The sequence below is a fragment of the Hibiscus syriacus genome, unplaced genomic scaffold (assembly GCF_006381635.1).
Source record: "Hibiscus syriacus cultivar Baekdansim isolate YM2019G1 unplaced genomic scaffold, ASM638163v2 tig00112350_pilon, whole genome shotgun sequence".
Taxonomy (NCBI): Eukaryota; Viridiplantae; Streptophyta; class Magnoliopsida; order Malvales; family Malvaceae; genus Hibiscus; species Hibiscus syriacus.
The window spans coordinates 341,501-360,440 of NW_024063311.1; the positions used below are offsets into that span (position 1 = coordinate 341,501).

The window sequence follows — 18,940 nt, forward strand, 5'->3', positions numbered from 1 at the left end:
TACCCTCTTAATTTAATTAGTTTGGTTGGGAGGTTATATAAAATAAAAGTAAAGGATTAAGCCTTAAATTTTAGTATAGTATATATTAGGGGGACTAAAAGCACAATTATACCGTAATATAACAGTAGGTGTATCGGACTGTGGAGGTTAAAGAGATCGGTACTGCTTCTGCTTTACTCGTCGCCAGCCACTTCTCTCTTCGATTTTTAATGAAAGCGAATTAGGGTTTACCACTACCATAACTTTTCTAGCCCACTTAAAACCCCAGTACCAAATCCCTAAATCGGAAGAAATGCCAGGGCAAACGCTGGATATGGAGCCAGTGGAGCCGCAGTCATTGAAGAAGCTCAGCCTCAAATCCCTAAAGCGTGCTCTTGATCTCTTTAGCCCTGTCCATGGTCAATTCGCTGCTCCTGACCCTGAAAGGTTTCACCTTTATCCTCATAAAAAAACAATGTTTTTCCCCTTTTATTTATTTGTTTATCTACTCAAATTTCATTGAACTCTACTTGAAAACTGAAGTTTTTATTTATTTTTAATTGAATGCAGCAAGAAAATTCGCATGAGCCACAAGGTTAGTCGAATTTGTCTGATATTAGGCTTATTTAGTGGCTTTGTTATGATGAGTTTTTTTTTTTTTGAAATTGATGTTGATTTTGATTTGAATTTGATAGATAAATGTGGAGTATAGTGGAATTAAAACAGCACCGGGTCAACCTTTGAGGCAAGTTAATTATGGTTCTGCTGATGCTTCGAGTCAAGGTTCGGCGCCTTCGAATGCCCTTGCTCTTACAGGTAAGAATCTTATTTGATTGAATAGGGTGAAAGGTTTTAGCTAGATAATTCACTCAACTAAGTTTATTGGATTGTGTTTGAGTAGACTGTCACTAATTGATTGTTAGATACTTCGATTTCAGCTTGTCTCCTCCACTTCGTATATTTTAGTGAATTGTTTTCTGTTCTGAGACTTGTTTAGCTTTTAACTGTAAATGTTTAATTGATAAGGGCCAGGAGATTCTAGGAATTCACAAAAGGAAGGGACTCCGAATGCTTTAGCTGTCGGTCCATCTTTGCAGCCAAAGATGCAGTAAGTTCTCTTGCTCCAAGTTTTCTATGTGCTGGTTCTATTATTGTCTTCTCCAATGAAACGGAAGATGTGGATTTTAATTCTAATGCTAAAAATCAGATTAATCCTTTAATCCATTTCTTCTTCCGCAGAAACAATGTTGGTACTTCTGGCAAAGGCACTGTCATGGTTTCTTCTTCTGCTCCCTTTTCTGAAAGGTTTGTCACTGTCTTTGTTATTCTGACTCCTTGATAATTATATTAGTTGTTCAATCATGTGATTGTTATTGTTTCGTAGTTCATTGTTATTGTGGCAAGTTTTGTTAAGTGAAGGTGTTCAAATACATTGTGGCTTGTGCATATGGCAGGATTTATTTGGTCATATGATTTATAACTGAATTGCGAATTGGTGAAACCATTTAAGTTTTATTCTGTTCTGGCATGCCACTCATATCCTGCAGATATAGGATGTGTTGATTGAAGATTTATGGGTTCTTTCATGTGACAGGTTAACAACCTCTGCGATAATAGAAAGAATCCCGAGCAAGTGGCCACGTCCCGTATGGCATCGTCCCTGGAAGAACTACAGGGTGATAATCTCTTACACTTTGACATGATAGACGATAGAAATGCCAGTGGTCTTTGTCATTAGCGGAATACCTCAGATTGAAGATTTCACATCTGTTCCTTCGCATTTCAGTTCCTCAAAATTAACCGACATTGATAAGTGGGTAATTAATGCAGGTCATCAGTGGGCATTTGGGATGGGTGAGATCAGTGGCCTTTGATCCAAGTAACAACTGGTTTTGTACTGGTTCTGCAGACCGTACGATCAAGGTCTGTACTGGCTCCTTAAAACAGATTTTGATTTGACAGTTTGTCGGCTTTGTTGAGAAATGACTCGTCTTGCATCAATTTTGACATGCTAGATATGGGATGTAGCAAGTGGAAGGCTAAAGCTCACGTTAACTGGACATATTGAACAAATACGAGGTATCGATAGCTTTAACCGGGTGAACACCCTGTGGTGTATAGTTATCAATCATGGATTTAGGATCATTGAGAAAATATATATTTTATTCACAGGCCTTGCCGTTAGTAGCAAACACACATATATGTTTTCAGCGGGTGACGATAAGCAAGTTAAATGCTGGGACCTTGAACAGAACAAGGTCAGAACTCCAAACGCATTGCTCTGTACATGTAACAGATAAAAACTTGAGAAATATTTTTTTCATCCCCTTGCACCATTGAATCATTCTTGTTATTAAAGCTTATAAATTTTTCTATAGGTTATCCGGTCTTATCATGGTCATCTGAGTGGTGTTTATTGCTTGGCTCTTCATCCTACTATTGACATTTTGCTAACCGGGGGACGTGATTCTGTCTGCCGGGTATGAAATTTATCTCCATAGAAACTACTCTGGAATAATGTCTTCTTTAGCTAAAAGTTAATTTAGTTGCTTATGTAATTGGATTTTTTATGGTTTTGCTTATTTTGGAGCCATGAAATCAATTTTGTATCTGATAAGCAACAAATTTCAGGTATGGGATATTCGAACTAAGATGCAAATTTTTGCATTGTCTGGGCATGATAACACCGTTTGCTCGGTTTTTACTCGACCCACGGTACAATGATCTCTTTCCTTTGTATTTCTTTAACAGGAGAAGTCGCTAAAATTTCATCCCTTGATGGTTTTAGAAACTTAATTGGAATTTCTTTTATTCAACTGCATTATGTTTTTTGAATTCTGCATTGCATTTTACAGGATCCACAAGTTGTTACGGGCTCCCATGATACGACCATAAAATTCTGGGACCTTAGATATGGTAAATTGAACTTGTATTATATGGCATCTTCAGCTTTGTTTCATTATCTTATTTCCATTTGTAACATACTGGTTGTTCGATATGCAGGAAAAACGATGTCAACTCTAACACATCATAAGAAGTCTGTGCGAGCAATGGCACCACACCCTAAAGAGTATGTGGACCTAGATCCTATTTATTAATTTATGTGAAAAATCGGAGCTTTAGCTGAATTTATGTCACTATTCTCTGCTCTTAAAGTTTCTCGACCTTTCTGTTGTCAGGCATTCTTTTGCATCCGCATCAGCCGACAACATAAAGAAATTCAGTCTTCCAAAGGGAGAATTCTTGCACAATATGCTGTAAGTGAAAGACGTTTCACTTCATAGCCGGCTTTCTAGATGCTTATTGTGTTCTTAATGAACTAACATCGTATCATTGTTTGTGTTTGTCGAGCAGCTCTCAGCAAAAGACTATAATTAATACCATGGCCGTCAACGAGGATGGTGTCATGGCTACCGGAGGTGCTTATAATTTTTCTTTTGGTTTCAGATAATTTTTACCTCTAATATCTTCATTAATCATTTCCACTTTCCAAATTATTGAAGGTGACAATGGGAGTTTGTGGTTTTGGGACTGGAGAAGTGGTCACAATTTCCAGCAAGCTCAGACAATTGTGCAGCCTGGTACGTTTTTCTGGATCCTTTTTTTTTCCGGCTAGTTTTTGTTTGTTGCGCTGTGGGAAGATGATCGATGCAATGTGTGGTTATTACAGGCTCGTTGGATAGTGAAGCGGGTATATACTCACTCTCTTACGACATAACTGGTACGAGATTGGTTTCATGCGAAGCCGACAAGACAATCAAAATGTGGAAAGAAGATGAAACCGCAACCGAACAGACTCATCCTCTCAACTTCAAACCACCCAAGGATATCCGTCGGTTCTAGCCACGCATTTTTCAGCTTGTGCTCTTACCCCATCCATCTGTTGTAAAAGGTTTGGAGATATGCAAGGTTAAAACACTTCGTTTAGTATTATTGATTGAAGTCGAGTTCGAGCTTTATTTTTAAAGTTTGAGATAAAAATCGAATTATTCAAACTCTTATGATCATATTTCAGTTTCGACACTCGAGCAATTCGACAACAGAAATTTACATGTTTCATATACGATGAGATCTCTCAACTGATCTGAAAAACTCGAAAATTATACCAACAACAATATCAAATATGCATTATAAGGCTGTGTGTTGTCTAATCTCAAGTAAAAGACTAAGACAATACCATATATATGCATGTACCTACCCACGAAGCAACTTGTCATGTCGTTTTCCATGTCTACTTTCATTATTCAAATCCTCTCTTCTTTCCATCACTATTTTGAAAGTTAATTTTATGATAACACAAAAATATATCATTTTTCCGGTTCGATGTGCTCGTACTCGATGCGGTAGTGTTCATGCTCGACACAGTAGAGTATGTTCCTGCACCAAAATACAAAGTTGTCAAGTATACTCTATAATATGAGGATCATGAAAAGACTTTGTGTTAATGGACAATCACACGATTTTATTCACTAACTCAATCCATCATAAAAAAATTCAGGGTTTTTGGATCTCAAAGTCCCAGCTTTGCTGACTTTGGTTATAATCATAGATTTCTCCATAGACATCAATGGATGCCGACAGTCGATATGGCCTAATCTTAAACATGTGATTAATTTCGTTATGAAATTCGAATTTCCCATCACTCGATTTAGAGAAACATTGCAAATAAACATGTTAGAACATATAATTCCATGCTGATAAGATCGCAACAAAAAGATTGAAACAGTTGTTCGATGTGGGAATCAATAATGTATATGTGAAGGCTAATCTCTTCATGTTAACCCCACAAAAGGATAGCCCCAGATTTTTAACCATAAATCTCCATGGAAACAGACCAAAAGCAAAACCAGATTCCTGTCTCGAAGAACAAAACTCCAAACGAAACCTATTTATAGCCATAAACATGTCTTTCGTTCCAACAATCAACTTGATCATGCACGAGTTTTGTCGGAAATACACTAATTGTCACCAAAAATCATTTTGAAATTTAAGTTTCAAAAGAGTACGTTGTACAGTTTTAGGGTTATACACTCTATTTAAATTTATGATTTATGATCTCGAATGTAAAGTATTTTAATAGTCTCGTATATGAAAATTCTCATATGAACCATCCTCACCTCATTATTTATGGTCTCAACTTATAAAAATCATTCATCTCACATTTTTTTCTCTTTCATGTCATTTTATCTGTTGACAAATCTTTACTTTTTTCATGCAAGTATAGAAGTTGGTAGTAATTTGAAAGTTAATTACGAGTGAAATAGTGACATAGAAGAAAAAGAGTGAGTTGGGTGATTTTTTTGGGTCAAAATCATAAAAAACGTGATAAGGCGAGTTCATGATATAATATTTCTCTCGTATAAGAGTAACACGTCTTTGTACATTTAAAAAATGAGTAAAATATGCTTAATTAAATGATACCGCATTTAGATTTAGTAGTGAATAAGGAATGAATCCAATTAGGTTAAATTTGATGAAGCTAAAAGAAAAGATTCAAGGGGCTGAAATCGAATTATAATTTTTTTATGAGAGCCAAAATATAATTTTATTAGTGCATTAGTTTATGAATTTATAATTTTTAAAGGACTAAATTTTAATCTTATTAATTTAGAGGGACAAAATGTAATTTTCCCACGTACTAACATATACTTTATATAATTTTTAAAAGGACTTGTGAATAATTTGATCATTTTACGGGCCAAGCTCCACATGCCAACCCTCTAGTTTTACCATTATTAAAACTGAAACCACGTCATTTCATTGAGCCCATATGGTAAAATTAATAGTTTTATTATAAAAATGCTCATTTATTCTTTTTTCCCCTTCTAATTTATACATTTAATAAAAATCAACCAATATTATGTTTGATATGATATGATGACGTATAAAGTTTCTTAAATAATATTTAAATTTAAATTATATTGTTGTGAATGGAATAAACTTAATTGAAAATGATATATATGTTTAAACAAACTTATATAATATTCGATCTAAATTACTCGATGAAAATTTAGGTATTCGATTATTATACATAAAAGTATAAACACCAAAAATGCAATCCACACTTTAATCCAAGGACATGTATGATACTTTTACCTGTAGGTGAGTATCTGTGTTTTTTTAGATAGTATGAGATGAATATAAAGTAGTATTTGTTTAGAAGTTTATTAATCTATTGACAATATATACCCTACAGACACAACTGCTCAAACCTAAAATTTCTAACATGGTCCACAAAATTAATGTTGTGATTGAATAACAGTGTCGCATTGTGCAGCGGCAGTTCTTCCCTTGTCTCCTTGCAGTCATGCACTTCTTCAATCTTGCCTCCCAGATATTTTTCCCCTTTCTCCTGCCCCTACATTGAGAGGAAAATTTTCGAGGGAAAATATCGAATATCGATTTTAATGGTAATTATTTAACTCGAATTAACCAAATATTATATGTAATAGATCTATCCTCATGTGTCTAAGACCAACAAGCATGTGTTTGCATGTGAAAACTTGTCACACAACATTAAAATAAACATCATCTCTTTGCCATTAACATTAATCAAAAGGTACAAAATTACAAGTTTATGCAATAACATTACATACATCACTAAAGAATACAAATTATTGTTACCAGCAAGAAACTTCCTAGAACATGATAATTTGCAGACGTATTAAAAAACCCAGAAAAAATAATTTGTAATGTGTTCGATACGTGACACTGGCCCACGAGTTTGAATAAATCGAAATTTTTAGTTTGTAATGGCTAACAATGAAGGGATTGCAGACAGATTTGGAGTTGTGTTGTTGTTTTTGTTGGAAGAAGGAGGTTTAGTGAAAGCTCTCATGGGACTAGCGAAAGCCCAACCCCAGCTCTTGCTCCGGCCACCATGGCCGCTGTTTGTTGGTTTACCATTGATGTGATCTTCAGTTGCAGACGAAACCCAGTACGATGATGATGATGACGATGAAGAAGATGATGTTAATATCATGAACCCACCGAAAATCCCTCCGCATTTGACTCTTTCTTTCATCGATGATGATGAACATGAAGAACTAACTTTCGGTTTGCCTTCCCTTTGTGATTCAACTCTTCTCAGTGCACAATCTCCGAAACCAGTCGAGATCCTTTCGAAGAAATCACCGGAGAAGCTCCGGCTTCCGCATCCGACGGATCTAGACCTTGAAACCTTACGATTACCGTCGTCAGAACCACCGCCAGCGGCTGCTACTACTGCCGGTGCTGGAATAGAACTAACTTCACAGTCTTGTTTTTTCGAAGAAAGGTAAAGAAAAGACCAGAAACCATTCTTGCTTCCCCTGGGAATTGCAGTCGATTTGCTTCTCTTCAACATAACACCATCACGTCCACGATCATGATCATTCTTCTTCTTCGCTAAAACGAAAGGCATTCTGGCCCGCCTTGTATGATGTTCTTTACCATCATCGACGACAACATTAGAAGTAGTATCGGATCTAAAAGAATGAGAAGAGGAAGATGATGACGGCGAGGCACGGAGAGGTAAAGGAAACGAAGAGGAAACAAGCTTGCCAAGCTTTTCTTGTAGGCAAAAAGCACAGATTCCGTTGTTGTTGTTTCGATGGTTACTGCAAAACTGCATACCGTCAGCCATGTCATCGTCATTAGCGTAAACACCAACACCAACTCTTCCTCCTCCTTTGATTCCTTCCATTGGAGAGGGACAAGTGAAAGAGATGAAAACAAGAGAAGTGGGAGTAGAGAGATAGAGTTTCAGAGATTGTAATTGAATTAGAGAATAAATGGAAAAAAAAAATAATGGCATTCAGATTAATGAAGGGAAGATGAGAGAGTGTGTGTGTCCCTGGAGCACGTGCAAACATTTAATTTATTTATATAAAATCTACTACACTAAATATCAGTTGATTTTGGAGTAAAGAATTTCAAACCTTATAATTTTAAATATATCTAAAGATAATTGATATAATATTTTTTATAATTTTTTTCAGATTTTTATTTTACTAAATAAATAAATAAAAATATTATAACAATTATCACTAGATATATAAAGGTCAAATAAACTATTATTTTCGATTTAGATAGGATATTTTTTACCTAAATTTAGAACTTGACCTGATTTTATCTTTTAAAAACCTTGACCCAACACGAACACAATTTTTTAATAAGAAAATAACATTATAGGGTCGAGTCATATCAAAACCTGATGAATTCAGATTAAATGATTATTGTAATTGTGAATAAAAAAATTAAATTGAAAGAGTTATCTTATAATAAAATTATGTATAATTTAGTTCAATGTTATTGAATATGTTAAAAAGGAGTAATTGAAATTTAGGCTTTGAGCTTATCCAATGTTATATATAATTATAATTAAAATTGTGTGTGTGTGTGTGTGTTAGGCCCCATAGGAGAGACAATCATGTCTTAGCTTGAAACATGTTTGGGAGGTAAAGCAGTGAGTACTTGTAGTTAAGGCTGTTCGACAATTAGACCAAACCAAAGCCCCCACACTGGCTCGATTTGACCATATGTCGTCTTCTTCTTCATCTTCTTCGACACCTCCATTCATTTCAAGTTTATTGCACTGTATTTTCTTGGTGGGTCTCCATATCTATCAAACTATGCTGCATTTATTATCAAATCTCGATGTTTGTTCACTTCAATGAATAGATAGTTGATATTATGTTCGAGTTTTATAGATGAAAAAATATTCCGAGAAAGAGTATAAATTTTGTTAAATCGTAACCTTGACAATAAGCGATGAATTTAAAATGTTATAAATTTAAGGATCGATATAAAATGAAGATCATATTTTAGAATAAATTTGAAGACAAATTTAGAATGAGAAACATAATCTAAGAATGTATAGTGTAATTAACTCAATCTACAATTTAATAACGGGTAAAAATAGGTGTATTAATATCTCTATCTTCAAGAAGAACACGACACGGAAGATAAATAAATTGACAAAAATCGTAAAACTCGAAGAGTCAGACGTTAACTAACAATACATTGTGAGGATCAACCGTCAATAAACACATCTTAATTTACAGCCATTGAATAATTCTATCATCGAACATTAATCGATCAAATTTTCATAACTGCTAAAATATTATATTGCAACTCTAAATAACATGGGTAATCCCATAATTTTATGTGTGGATTTAAATAACATGATAATGCCAAATTCAACACTTCATCACAATGCAATGAAGCATGAAGTTGAGAATTAGATTGTGGGTAGTAATTAATTAAAAATTGAAGATAAGGACAAGAAAAATATTAGGTTAATTAGTCCTTCATATGTTCATATGCCTTTAGGGCACATTTCATACTTTTGGGGCACAAATGTATGCCCATTTAATAAATGTAAAATCATTTCTTTATTTTAATAAATTTTTTGTTGCTTATTTGCATGGACAGGTTAGCAAGAACAACAAAGCACTACAGAGTTGTTCATTTGACTTTTTTATTTATTTATTGTTAGGGTTAAATTTGTCTTTACCTTTTATTTTACGATTATTTTATTATGATGTTAATTTATTTTTATTTTGGGCTTTAGAATTAGTTCAGAAATGAAATATTACTCTTAGTCTGTATTGAAATTTGAATCCAAAACTTAAAGAAGAAGGAAAATACACAAACGGTTCCAGACTCTTGTTCTTCTCAAAATCTTTCGGCTTTTCAGACCCAATGAAAGCGGAACTCAATGCTATTCTTGAAGCATGTATGCTGTTCGCAGATTCCAGTTGGTTCGGACAGCGTAATCTGACTATCGAATCTGATAGTAGCGTGCCCGTTGATTGGATAAATAACCCAAGGTTAGTCCCTTCTCCTTTCTTAGAACTAGCACACAAATGCTCAGCCTATAAAGAGTCATTCTTAGTAGAGGTGAGATCAGTTTATAGAGAATTGAATTTTGAAGCCCAGTCTTTAGCAAAGGAAGGTGTCACCAGATTCCAAGACAAAGTGTGGTACGGGTAAAAGTGTTAATGATTACCTGGTCATCAGTTTGTGCATTTGTTTGATTATAATTTATTCGTTGTGGCTGTGTGTATTTGCCAATGATTGTATTGGTATGTGATGGCCTGGTTTATCTCTATGTATTCTGCTTTGTTTTTCTTGTCCGCATTGGATGTTTAGTTGGCTGCATGTGAGCTTGAGGTTTAAGCTACTAGAGTTTCAGGGGGCATTGAAATCCTTCAGATGGAGGTTTGCAGATTTTTGTGACTTGTGAGGACTGTTTTTCAAATGTAGCATAAATTGAGTGCTATGAGTCACGTATCGAGAAAAATGAGCTCTGAAGAAGCAAAGAGAAGCATCAACGGAGCTCCGATGGTGAAACCGACAACCGATGATCGAAAGCTTTCTCCGGCGTTCACTGCCGAGTCTGCTACCTCAACACCACCCAAGAAAGTCGTCATCAAAAGCGCCGATATGAAAGACGAACTGCAAAAAGAAGCTGTCAATATAGCCATCTCCGTTAGTTATCTTTTACTCTCACCTTCCAAAGCTTCCATTTTTAATCAATTCATCGTCGTTTATCATGGTTTTTGATTCGATCTCGTTTCTGGGTTCTGTTCATTTGATCCAGCTTTGCCTTAAATTGTTGTAAAATTGTTTACTTTGAGTGGTTTTTTTTTTTTTTGTGTTCTTTTGGGTTTTTGATCAGGCATTTGAGAAGAACAATGTAGAGAAAGATGTAGCAGAGTATATAAAGAAGGAATTCGATAAGAGACATGGACCTACTTGGCATTGCGTCGGTTGCACTTTCGGTAACCCAATTTTCCATCTACATTTGATCTCAAAGCTTCAATTTTCAATATAAAGTGTTTTGGTTTAAATTAGAGCAGATCTAGGCTTTATTGATACATAACTTCAATACACATTAGCTTTTCTTAAATAGTGTAGATGTTGGATACTTAGAGATTGGAATCAAATTGCATTAAGCTTTGGCTTTGTCTTCTTGGAGTGTAATGTAACTCTTAGCTTCTTCATTGTTATGGTCCTTGTGGATACTTGGATTGATTGCTTTTGATGAAAGGAGAAAACCCCAGAGCTTTAAGTCTCGAACTTTATCTGGTTTTTTCGATGAAGGATTAGTAACTTTCATGTTCAATCGAGTATTTCAGCTATAGTGATGCCACTTTAAAACAAATTCTTAATGCTACCCATACACAGTTGGAGGGTTTCGTATCGTTGTGAGTTTATCCATTTGCCGTACCTGGACTTGGTTAGGTTGGCAATTTTATACCTCCGATGGCTGTGGTACCGAATGTATTTAGTATCAATGGCATTAAGGTTCAACCTCTATTGCATAACTAAGGCCAGTAGATCTCCATGGGTAAAATTGAACTATAATTGATTTGCCCTCTGGCTTCTATGAATTTTGCATGCTTTCGGTCTGTGGCTACACCTTTTTCGTTCTTTAACCATTGATTTACTTGCGGTATTGATCTGATGCTCATTAGCCATTACTAAATAAACAGAATCTATAAGTGAAATGTATATGAATGCATATGCATTAGAACATTTCCATGTAAGCTTTGCTCCATTGATATCAGCACAATATACATTAACGTCCACCCTCTTCATTACATTCTTTTACATGGACGCGTTTCTCTGTTCGCTACGGTCTAGGGGGTTGCATTGGTTGATTAACCATGTTTTCCTCCCTCGAACAAGATGCTCTGCTCTTTCCTGATTTCGTGGAGTGTACTTTAGACATTTGTAGTCTGCACTCCACGATGCCGGTTCTGTAATTGTGTAGGCAACCCAGATAAATTGCCAATTACTACAAGTGCATTTGCAGTTGTGTTCTTTAGACAGAGATTGTCTTCTTGTGCATGACGCTCTGCTCATTCCGTTGCATTAATATTCGTTTCTTGGATTTTGGTGCAGGCTCATACGTAACTCATGATACTCTCAAGAGATTGATTTCAAGTCGTGCTCTCGTTAACTACATTCCATTCTAGTTACCTCCAAGAGATTGATTCAGGCATGGCAGTCGAAGCTCGATTCGTTTCCAACTGTGAAACTAAAAAGTTTCAAGACACGAACACAATGTCTTAACATGGTAGGTTTAAGTGTGCATGTGTCTAATTCTAATGGCCCGTTTTCCGGCCGGTGGGAATGACTTTTTGCCGATCGATCTTTAGATAATGTTTTAGGAAAATCCCGACATGCTCTATCTATGGCTCTGCTTTTCATTGTTCATCTTTCCGCCTCTAGTTCCGAGTTCTTCGTATTTGACACAGAAGAATGTTTTAACCAATCCATGTAAATTATCCCATGTGCATGGTACAAGTTACGTAAACATCAACAGGCTGGAAAAGTTAGCAGTGCAGGCAACAATAAAGTTTAGGGTAAAAAAGCATATTCAGTACCTTATCTATTCTTATATTTTTATTTTGGTCATTCAATTATTCTTTTTAAATCATATTTAATGTTATATTTTATTTTTATTTTAGTACTCATCGTTAAAAAATTTAACCATCAATAATTAAGATTTTTTTACTAACTTATAGTAATTATTAAAAAATCTAATTTAATTTTATATGATTTTTAAAAAATATTTAATTAAGTTTTTTTTCAATGAAGTGAAAAATAATTTGATTTATTTTTAACACAATGCTAAAATTCAAATTAAATATAAATATTGATAAACTTTTTTTTTATAAATTCCATCAAAATTTATCAGTTAAATCAATTCAAACCGAATTATTCAACCAAAATATCATTTTAACAATGTGACAAATTAGGTCCCATAATTCATCCCCCATAATCAAGCAGACCCAATATGCAACTTAAGCTTAATGTTTTGTCGTAGTTTATGGCCAATTAGTGATGGATCGAAGGGGGTGGAGTAGTCAAATCTTTTGAAAATTTCAAATTATCTTATATTTTAGTTTTTTATGTATGTTTTCTATTGATAATTTAATTTAGTCCCTTAAAATTTTGTAAATCAATTACAAATATGTTCATTTAATTATTATTAACTTGATTAGAACATGATCAACAAATAAATAAATAACCCACTTAAACTTTAATGATTTTGTCAAATATAAAAAAATACACGTAGCAATAAACATGATCAATTTTTTTAAAAAATTGAATCGAGTTTAGAATGATTTTTTTATTTGAACTATAAAAAATATAATTATCACTTATGTATTTATAAATAATTATAATAATATATCTCTCTCTATATATATATTTTAATTAATTTCCTATTTTATATAATAAAAATAAAATCTAAATAGATATAGATGTGAGTTTTTATCTAAAGATTATATTAAATTTTTAGATGCTTAAATATACTAAATGTGTTCAACCTATGCCTGTTTTTCAGTTTAGTGTCTAATGTTTATTTTTTTCAGTTTGGTGTCTAACGTTTTATTATGTTACTTAAAATGGGTCAAGCCGTGACGGAACATTAGTTTTCTCTGTTAAGTGACACGTGTCATAATCTGATAATTTAAAAAAAATTATATAAAATTTAAAAAATAAAATTATATATATATTTTTAAAAAGAAAACACAAATTTTGAAATAACCCCAAAATTTTGAAAATCTTCATTTCAACCCCAAAACCCACGTCAAACATTGCCATTTGCTATCGAAAAAGCTCCACTTGACCTCACCTCCCCCAACGACCAAAACCCCTATGAAGTCGTGACTGATCAATGGTTGATCTACGACAAATCGATATTTTATACCCCGCGAACCCTAAGATGAAAATCACAATCCCAAGCTATTTTGACTGTCAATTGACGACGACTTATAATTAGGATGATGACAAGGACTACACCGGTGGCGGTGGTCGATGAAAGTGTGGTAGAGGGGGGTTTAGGGTTAGGATTTTGAGGTTTTAAAGATTTTGAGGTTTTTTGTAATTTAAAAGAAATATGAGTTTTTTTTAATTGTCCGTCCAGCTCAGTTGGTAGAATACAAAGCTCTTAACCTTGAGGTCGTGAGATCGAGTCCCACGGGGACAATTCATAATTTGGAGGTCTCCACGGAAACTGCTCTCAACCTGACGTTGGGGACAACCTACTATCATACATCCCCTTACCCCATTACATATGGGAATAAGGATCAACTAATAATGAGTTTTTTTTATAAATATAATAATATTTTTAATATTTTTTAAAAATAAATTTTAAAATTACGAGATTGTAACACGTGTTATTTAAAAAAACTAAAGTTAGGTCACGGTTTAACCCATTTTGAGTAACAGAATAAAATATTATACATCAAATTAAAACAAAATAAACGTTAAACACTAAATTAAAAGAGAATACATATATTAGACACTTCTTATATATTTAAGCCAATTTTTATATGTAACTGGCTACCGGTGCAACTAACCCAAAAAGAAAACGAATATAAACAAAGAGTACGCAAAAGATATTAACAGGTCTTTATATTACATCCATCAAAGGTCATTGTTTAAAGGAACAGTGGAATCTGAATTCTGAAACCCCATAAACTCTAAAGAAAACCATTGATTTTTGTGCATTTCTAAGATTTGATAGTAAACTAAAACACTTTTAATCAAACCCCAAGGGGAAAGCTGAAGCGTCTCAGTCAACACATTGCATAAAAATCAAACAAGCTTTTGCTGCAACAATCATGGAGGATGAAGCTGTATTCCTCCATTAAAATGGACCTTAAAAACAAGATGGATTCCTCAAGAGACCATATATATAGGCATTGCAGCAGAAGTGGAAACCCTTTGCTGTTGCTCCATGTTAAGTTCCCTAAGACTCAAATATGGAATCTCCAATGGACCTGAAGATGGGCGGCTAGTGATTCTACATGGAGTGGTTGAGCCCGAACAGCATCGGCTATCGGTTATGTAAACCGGTCCCGACATCGAAGCTCGGAAAGCTCGAGCCCTGGCTAGATGAACGTCGGGCTCGAGCTCGAGATCTAGACCACCGCCACTACCCCATTTCTTCCACTTGAAGAAAAAGAGAGCATTTTTCCACCACCAACGCTTCTTCTTGTTCTTGGCTTTGAGATTGTTGGTTTTCCGGTAAAACTGTTCGTCTTTCGATAACGGTTTCTGGAGCTTGAAGTGAAGGGAATCAATGGATCTCGATGATGACGATTCTTTCTTGTACTTCCTTGCTTCTTCCAAAACCTGGGCTTAAGAAAAACAATGAAAAAGGGTTAGTGAAGAAGATAACAAAGAATCATAAAAATGGAAGCCACAGTCAATATGGGGGACCTGAAAATAGTCAATTTGGGGGTCAAAGCCATAGTCACTGAAGTGTTGAGGCCCGGTCATGGGGAAGATGGGGGACTTGTTTGACATTTTTTCTCTTCTTTTTGCTCTCTGGGTATGAAAATTTTGCCGACGAAATCGTATTTTGGGTAAGTTTATAAGAGGAAGGGAAGAGAATTTTGGCTTTTAGGAGTGGGGGACTCAAGGTGGGAATTGCCTTTGGAGAGTGGCAAGTCCTTTGGATTTGAGATGGGCCTGCTACTTATTTAAACTTAAGAGTTTATTGAAAATTATGGCTATCATATTCCATAAATTAAATTTATTTATTAATTTTAATAATAAAAGAGAATATTTTTTTTTAAAAATCGAATTCAAACAGTCATATAAATAAGTTATGTGTATGTTATTAATATATTAAAAATAACTTTTAAATTTATATTATATTATAATCATCTCATTCTGTTTAAAAAAATCATATAATTAATTTTATAGTAATTGTAAAAAAATAATGAATATTTTAATTATTAATACATATGTGTCCACCTTGAAAAATATTTCTAGATCTGTTATTGCTTTATATACCTCTTAATTTCAAATTAAAAATACAAGTGGATTAATTATTATTTTTATAATGATCAATTTTTTAAAAGAAATTAATTTATTTAATTTTGAAATTGATAGAGAATTTAAGGGTGTTTAAACAAAAATATCTAGATCAATTAATTATAACAAATAGATATTAATATATACCTTTATATAATATAAAGATTAAAATAAACTTTCTGATATAGTACAATGACTTATAATAAAGTTTAAGCACTTTTTGAATAACAAGTACCAACCCTTCTTCATTACAGGGAAAGCATTATCTGTGAAATATGTTGTAGTGAATTGAATTCTCTGATAAATGTGAATGGAAATATCACGTGAAAGCATGACGTGCCCTTGATATTTTTAATTATGGATGAGGTATTGTATTTTTTTATTAGATTTTGGTTTTGATAGCTTTATTATGTTTGAATATCAGATTTTGTTACTGTATTTTAATTTTATATAATTTAGTCTCTCTATTTTTATAATTTAATTGGTAGACCAAATAGTTAATTTTTAATAAAATTTAAGTAAAAACAATTAATGGTGTTAAGTATGTGGACTAACTAACCACATTATAAAAAAATAAAAATATTAAGTTATATTAAATTAAGGTGCATAGGTTAAATCTGAAATTTGAATACAATACAGAGATCAAAACTATAAGTATACCTATTTCATAGTTCATATTTGAAATTAATGAATTATTATAATGAAATATTTTTAAGTTTTGAATTTTTTGTTTTTTAAGATTACAAAATAAATACCACATGTCTACATCTAATACTTGTTCGTAGATTATTTGTTACTCTCACTAAATATAAAATTATTTCATTCAAAATATCTTATTAGAAAAATCAACAAATAAAACACCATATTTTATGTTTTTACCTTTACATGTACTACTCTTTTATATTTATCAAAATAAATCTATTAAATCTATCAATCACTTTTTAAAGATAATTTTGTCATTTCTCTTAGTTAAATGTATCTCTTAAAACTATGTGCATAATCAATATATGACACAAATAATGGGACAAATGGAGTAATATATTTAGATAATAATCATAATAATATCAAATCCAAAATTATGATTCGATTGGATCGATTTTATCCTTTTGTAGGTTGAATTTTTTATCGATCCAAAAATATACATCTTCATTTGAATATTAATCGATTTGAGTTTAAAGAAGTTTTATTTGATCTAAAATTCGACATGAATTTTAAGATAAAAACTTATTTTTATTTATTAAAATAAAGACTTAATTGAAAAAAATATAGATAAAAGAGTATTATAGCAATTATCCTAAATATATATATAAAATATAATATTATTCCAAATTAGGTTGAGTAGGAATTTTTCATCATAAAATCAAATTCGATCTTAACCAACCTCATTATTTACAAAATCCGACCCAAATATTTTTTTATAAAAAAAATTCCAACTTTATGAAATATAAACCCATCAAATTAGAATCAAATTATCATATCCCCAACAACTACAACTAAATGTTGGATTAGTGTGGCCTGCTACAATAAACATAAAGGGGCATTGAAGTAAATGAACAAAATCCCGCGTCAAAGCTGACGTACTGGTGGTAGACTGAAATGGCAGGTGCAAGGAAATTCAAAGCCCTTTACTTAAGAAACTCTCAAGAACTTTCCTTTGCTTCTATTTCCTTTTATCCTCCCAATTCTATTCTTTCTTTTCCGCCCATTTTCTTTCTAACCAAACAGACAGCACCAAAAAAACAAAAGCTTGCAAGCCATGAGTGGAAACAACGGTGGAATAAGAAACCCTTCTAGCTCCCCTCCCGACGACAATAACAACGGAAGCAGCTACGCATTGAGGGGCAAAATCATGCTCAGCGCAATAGTCGTATTGTTTTTCGTTGCGGTGCTCATGTTCGCCCTCCATATCTACGCCCGCTGGTCCCTTCAACGCGCTCGCCGCCGTCATTTCCGCAATCGCCGCCGCCGCCGATCCCAGATCGTCTTCTACGTCGACCACGAGGCGAACCCCGCCACCGTCGCTTTATCTCGCGGCCTCGATGCGCGTGTTCTCAAGTCGCTCCCCGTCTTCACCTTCTCCTCTCAAACGCATCCGGATTCCTTCCTTGAATGCGCCGTTTGCTTGTCGGAATTCGAAGAGAACGAATCGGGTCGGGTCTTGCCCAAGTGCAACCACAGTTTTCATTTGGAGTGTATCGACATATGGTTTCACTCTCACTCCACGTGTCCTCTTTGTCGGACCTCCGTTGAAGAGTCCGTGCCCGTGTCCGACAACCCGGGAGACTTCGTTATTACAATTAACGAACAGTCGGGCGGAGAATCCGGAAGAAATCTAGGATCCGACTTGTGTACCACGTGTCAGCACGAGGATAAACCAGCTGGTTCGTCGGCATTCGGGTGTGGGAGGAAATTGTCGATTGAGGTCCCTAAATGAAATATCGAAGGATTCATAGGTAAGTCGAGTGGGTGTGACTCGGGGTCGAGTCAATCTTATAAATCGCCGATGAGTCCTTGCCCTTCACCAATAAACGCGACCGTTTCCGAGTCGGATATGGAGCGAGGCGTAGACGAGACTCGGCAAATTCACAGTTGACTCGGGTAGGGATTCAGAGAAATAAGTTTTAGCCGCGTGGCTATTTTTAGCTTGTCGAGACGGTCCACTCAGGCTGTAGGTTATCTGAGAAGAAGGAAGTGAAAGTACACGTGGCAGATTTTGGGTTGTTGACTATCGGAAATATTTGATTGTAAGATATTTTTGCGTTTATGTACAAAGTTGATTAAATTAATATATATTTTTTTAAAAAAAGTTTAAATATATATATATATATAGTTTGTTATTTTGTTTCGAGTTTTGTTTAAAAAGATAACACGATTTTGAAAAGACTTTTAGAAAATAGACTTAATACAAAAAAATTATTCAAATTAATATATATATTTTTCTTCATTTAGATGTCTAATTTTTTCGATCAATATAAGTATTTAATGTTATAAATGTTATTATTTTAAATGTCTCAGATGTAATTATCATTAAAAATTTTCGTTAAATGACACATATTGTGTTTATAAAATTTTAAAATTTTTATTTACAATAAAAGTCTTAAAAATATAATTTTAAAAAACCTCAAAATTTTCTTAA

At 33.8% G+C, this 18,940-nt stretch overlaps 5 protein-coding genes across 5 annotated transcripts; 3 read left to right on the top strand and 2 right to left on the bottom strand.

Moving 5' to 3' along the window:
• The first annotated feature begins 162 nt into the window (after positions 1-162).
• Positions 163-3,921, top strand: LOC120178490 (protein pleiotropic regulatory locus 1-like). Its single transcript, XM_039184319.1, has 17 exons — positions 163-426; positions 550-574; positions 675-795; positions 1,006-1,087; positions 1,219-1,284; positions 1,574-1,655; positions 1,810-1,902; positions 1,995-2,058; positions 2,152-2,237; positions 2,358-2,459; positions 2,611-2,694; positions 2,835-2,895; positions 2,983-3,049; positions 3,159-3,236; positions 3,334-3,398; positions 3,483-3,560; positions 3,650-3,921. The coding sequence occupies exons 1-17, from the start codon at positions 293-295 to the stop codon at positions 3,820-3,822; spliced, it is 1,461 nt and encodes a 486-aa protein (XP_039040250.1). The 5' UTR covers positions 163-292; the 3' UTR covers positions 3,823-3,921.
• Positions 3,922-6,657: 2,736 nt separating this feature from the next.
• LOC120178491 lies at positions 6,658-7,677 on the bottom strand. Its single transcript, XM_039184320.1, has one exon. It carries the CDS (start codon positions 7,661-7,663, stop codon positions 6,722-6,724), a length of 942 nt encoding a protein of 313 aa, XP_039040251.1. The 5' UTR covers positions 7,664-7,677; the 3' UTR covers positions 6,658-6,721.
• A 2,582-nt stretch (positions 7,678-10,259) lies between these two features.
• On the top strand, positions 10,260-12,403 carry LOC120178454 (dynein light chain 1, cytoplasmic-like; the record flags this gene model as incomplete). Its single annotated transcript, XM_039184294.1, has 4 exons — positions 10,260-10,452; positions 10,643-10,745; positions 11,872-11,895; positions 12,360-12,403. Coding segments are annotated over exons 1-4 (360 nt in total), but the record flags the coding sequence as incomplete, so codon positions are not given.
• A 2,221-nt stretch (positions 12,404-14,624) lies between these two features.
• LOC120178456 lies at positions 14,625-15,403 on the bottom strand. Its single transcript, XM_039184296.1, has 2 exons — positions 15,205-15,403; positions 14,625-15,117 (listed from the first exon to the last, which is right to left on the bottom strand). The coding sequence occupies exons 1-2, from the start codon at positions 15,289-15,291 to the stop codon at positions 14,662-14,664; spliced, it is 543 nt and encodes a 180-aa protein (XP_039040227.1). The 5' UTR covers positions 15,292-15,403; the 3' UTR covers positions 14,625-14,661.
• A 2,142-nt stretch (positions 15,404-17,545) lies between these two features.
• On the top strand, positions 17,546-18,523 carry LOC120178464 (RING-H2 finger protein ATL2-like). Its single transcript, XM_039184300.1, has one exon. The coding sequence runs from the start codon at positions 17,561-17,563 to the stop codon at positions 18,236-18,238; it is 678 nt and encodes a 225-aa protein (XP_039040231.1). The 5' UTR covers positions 17,546-17,560; the 3' UTR covers positions 18,239-18,523.
• The last annotated feature ends 417 nt before the right edge of the window (positions 18,524-18,940 follow it).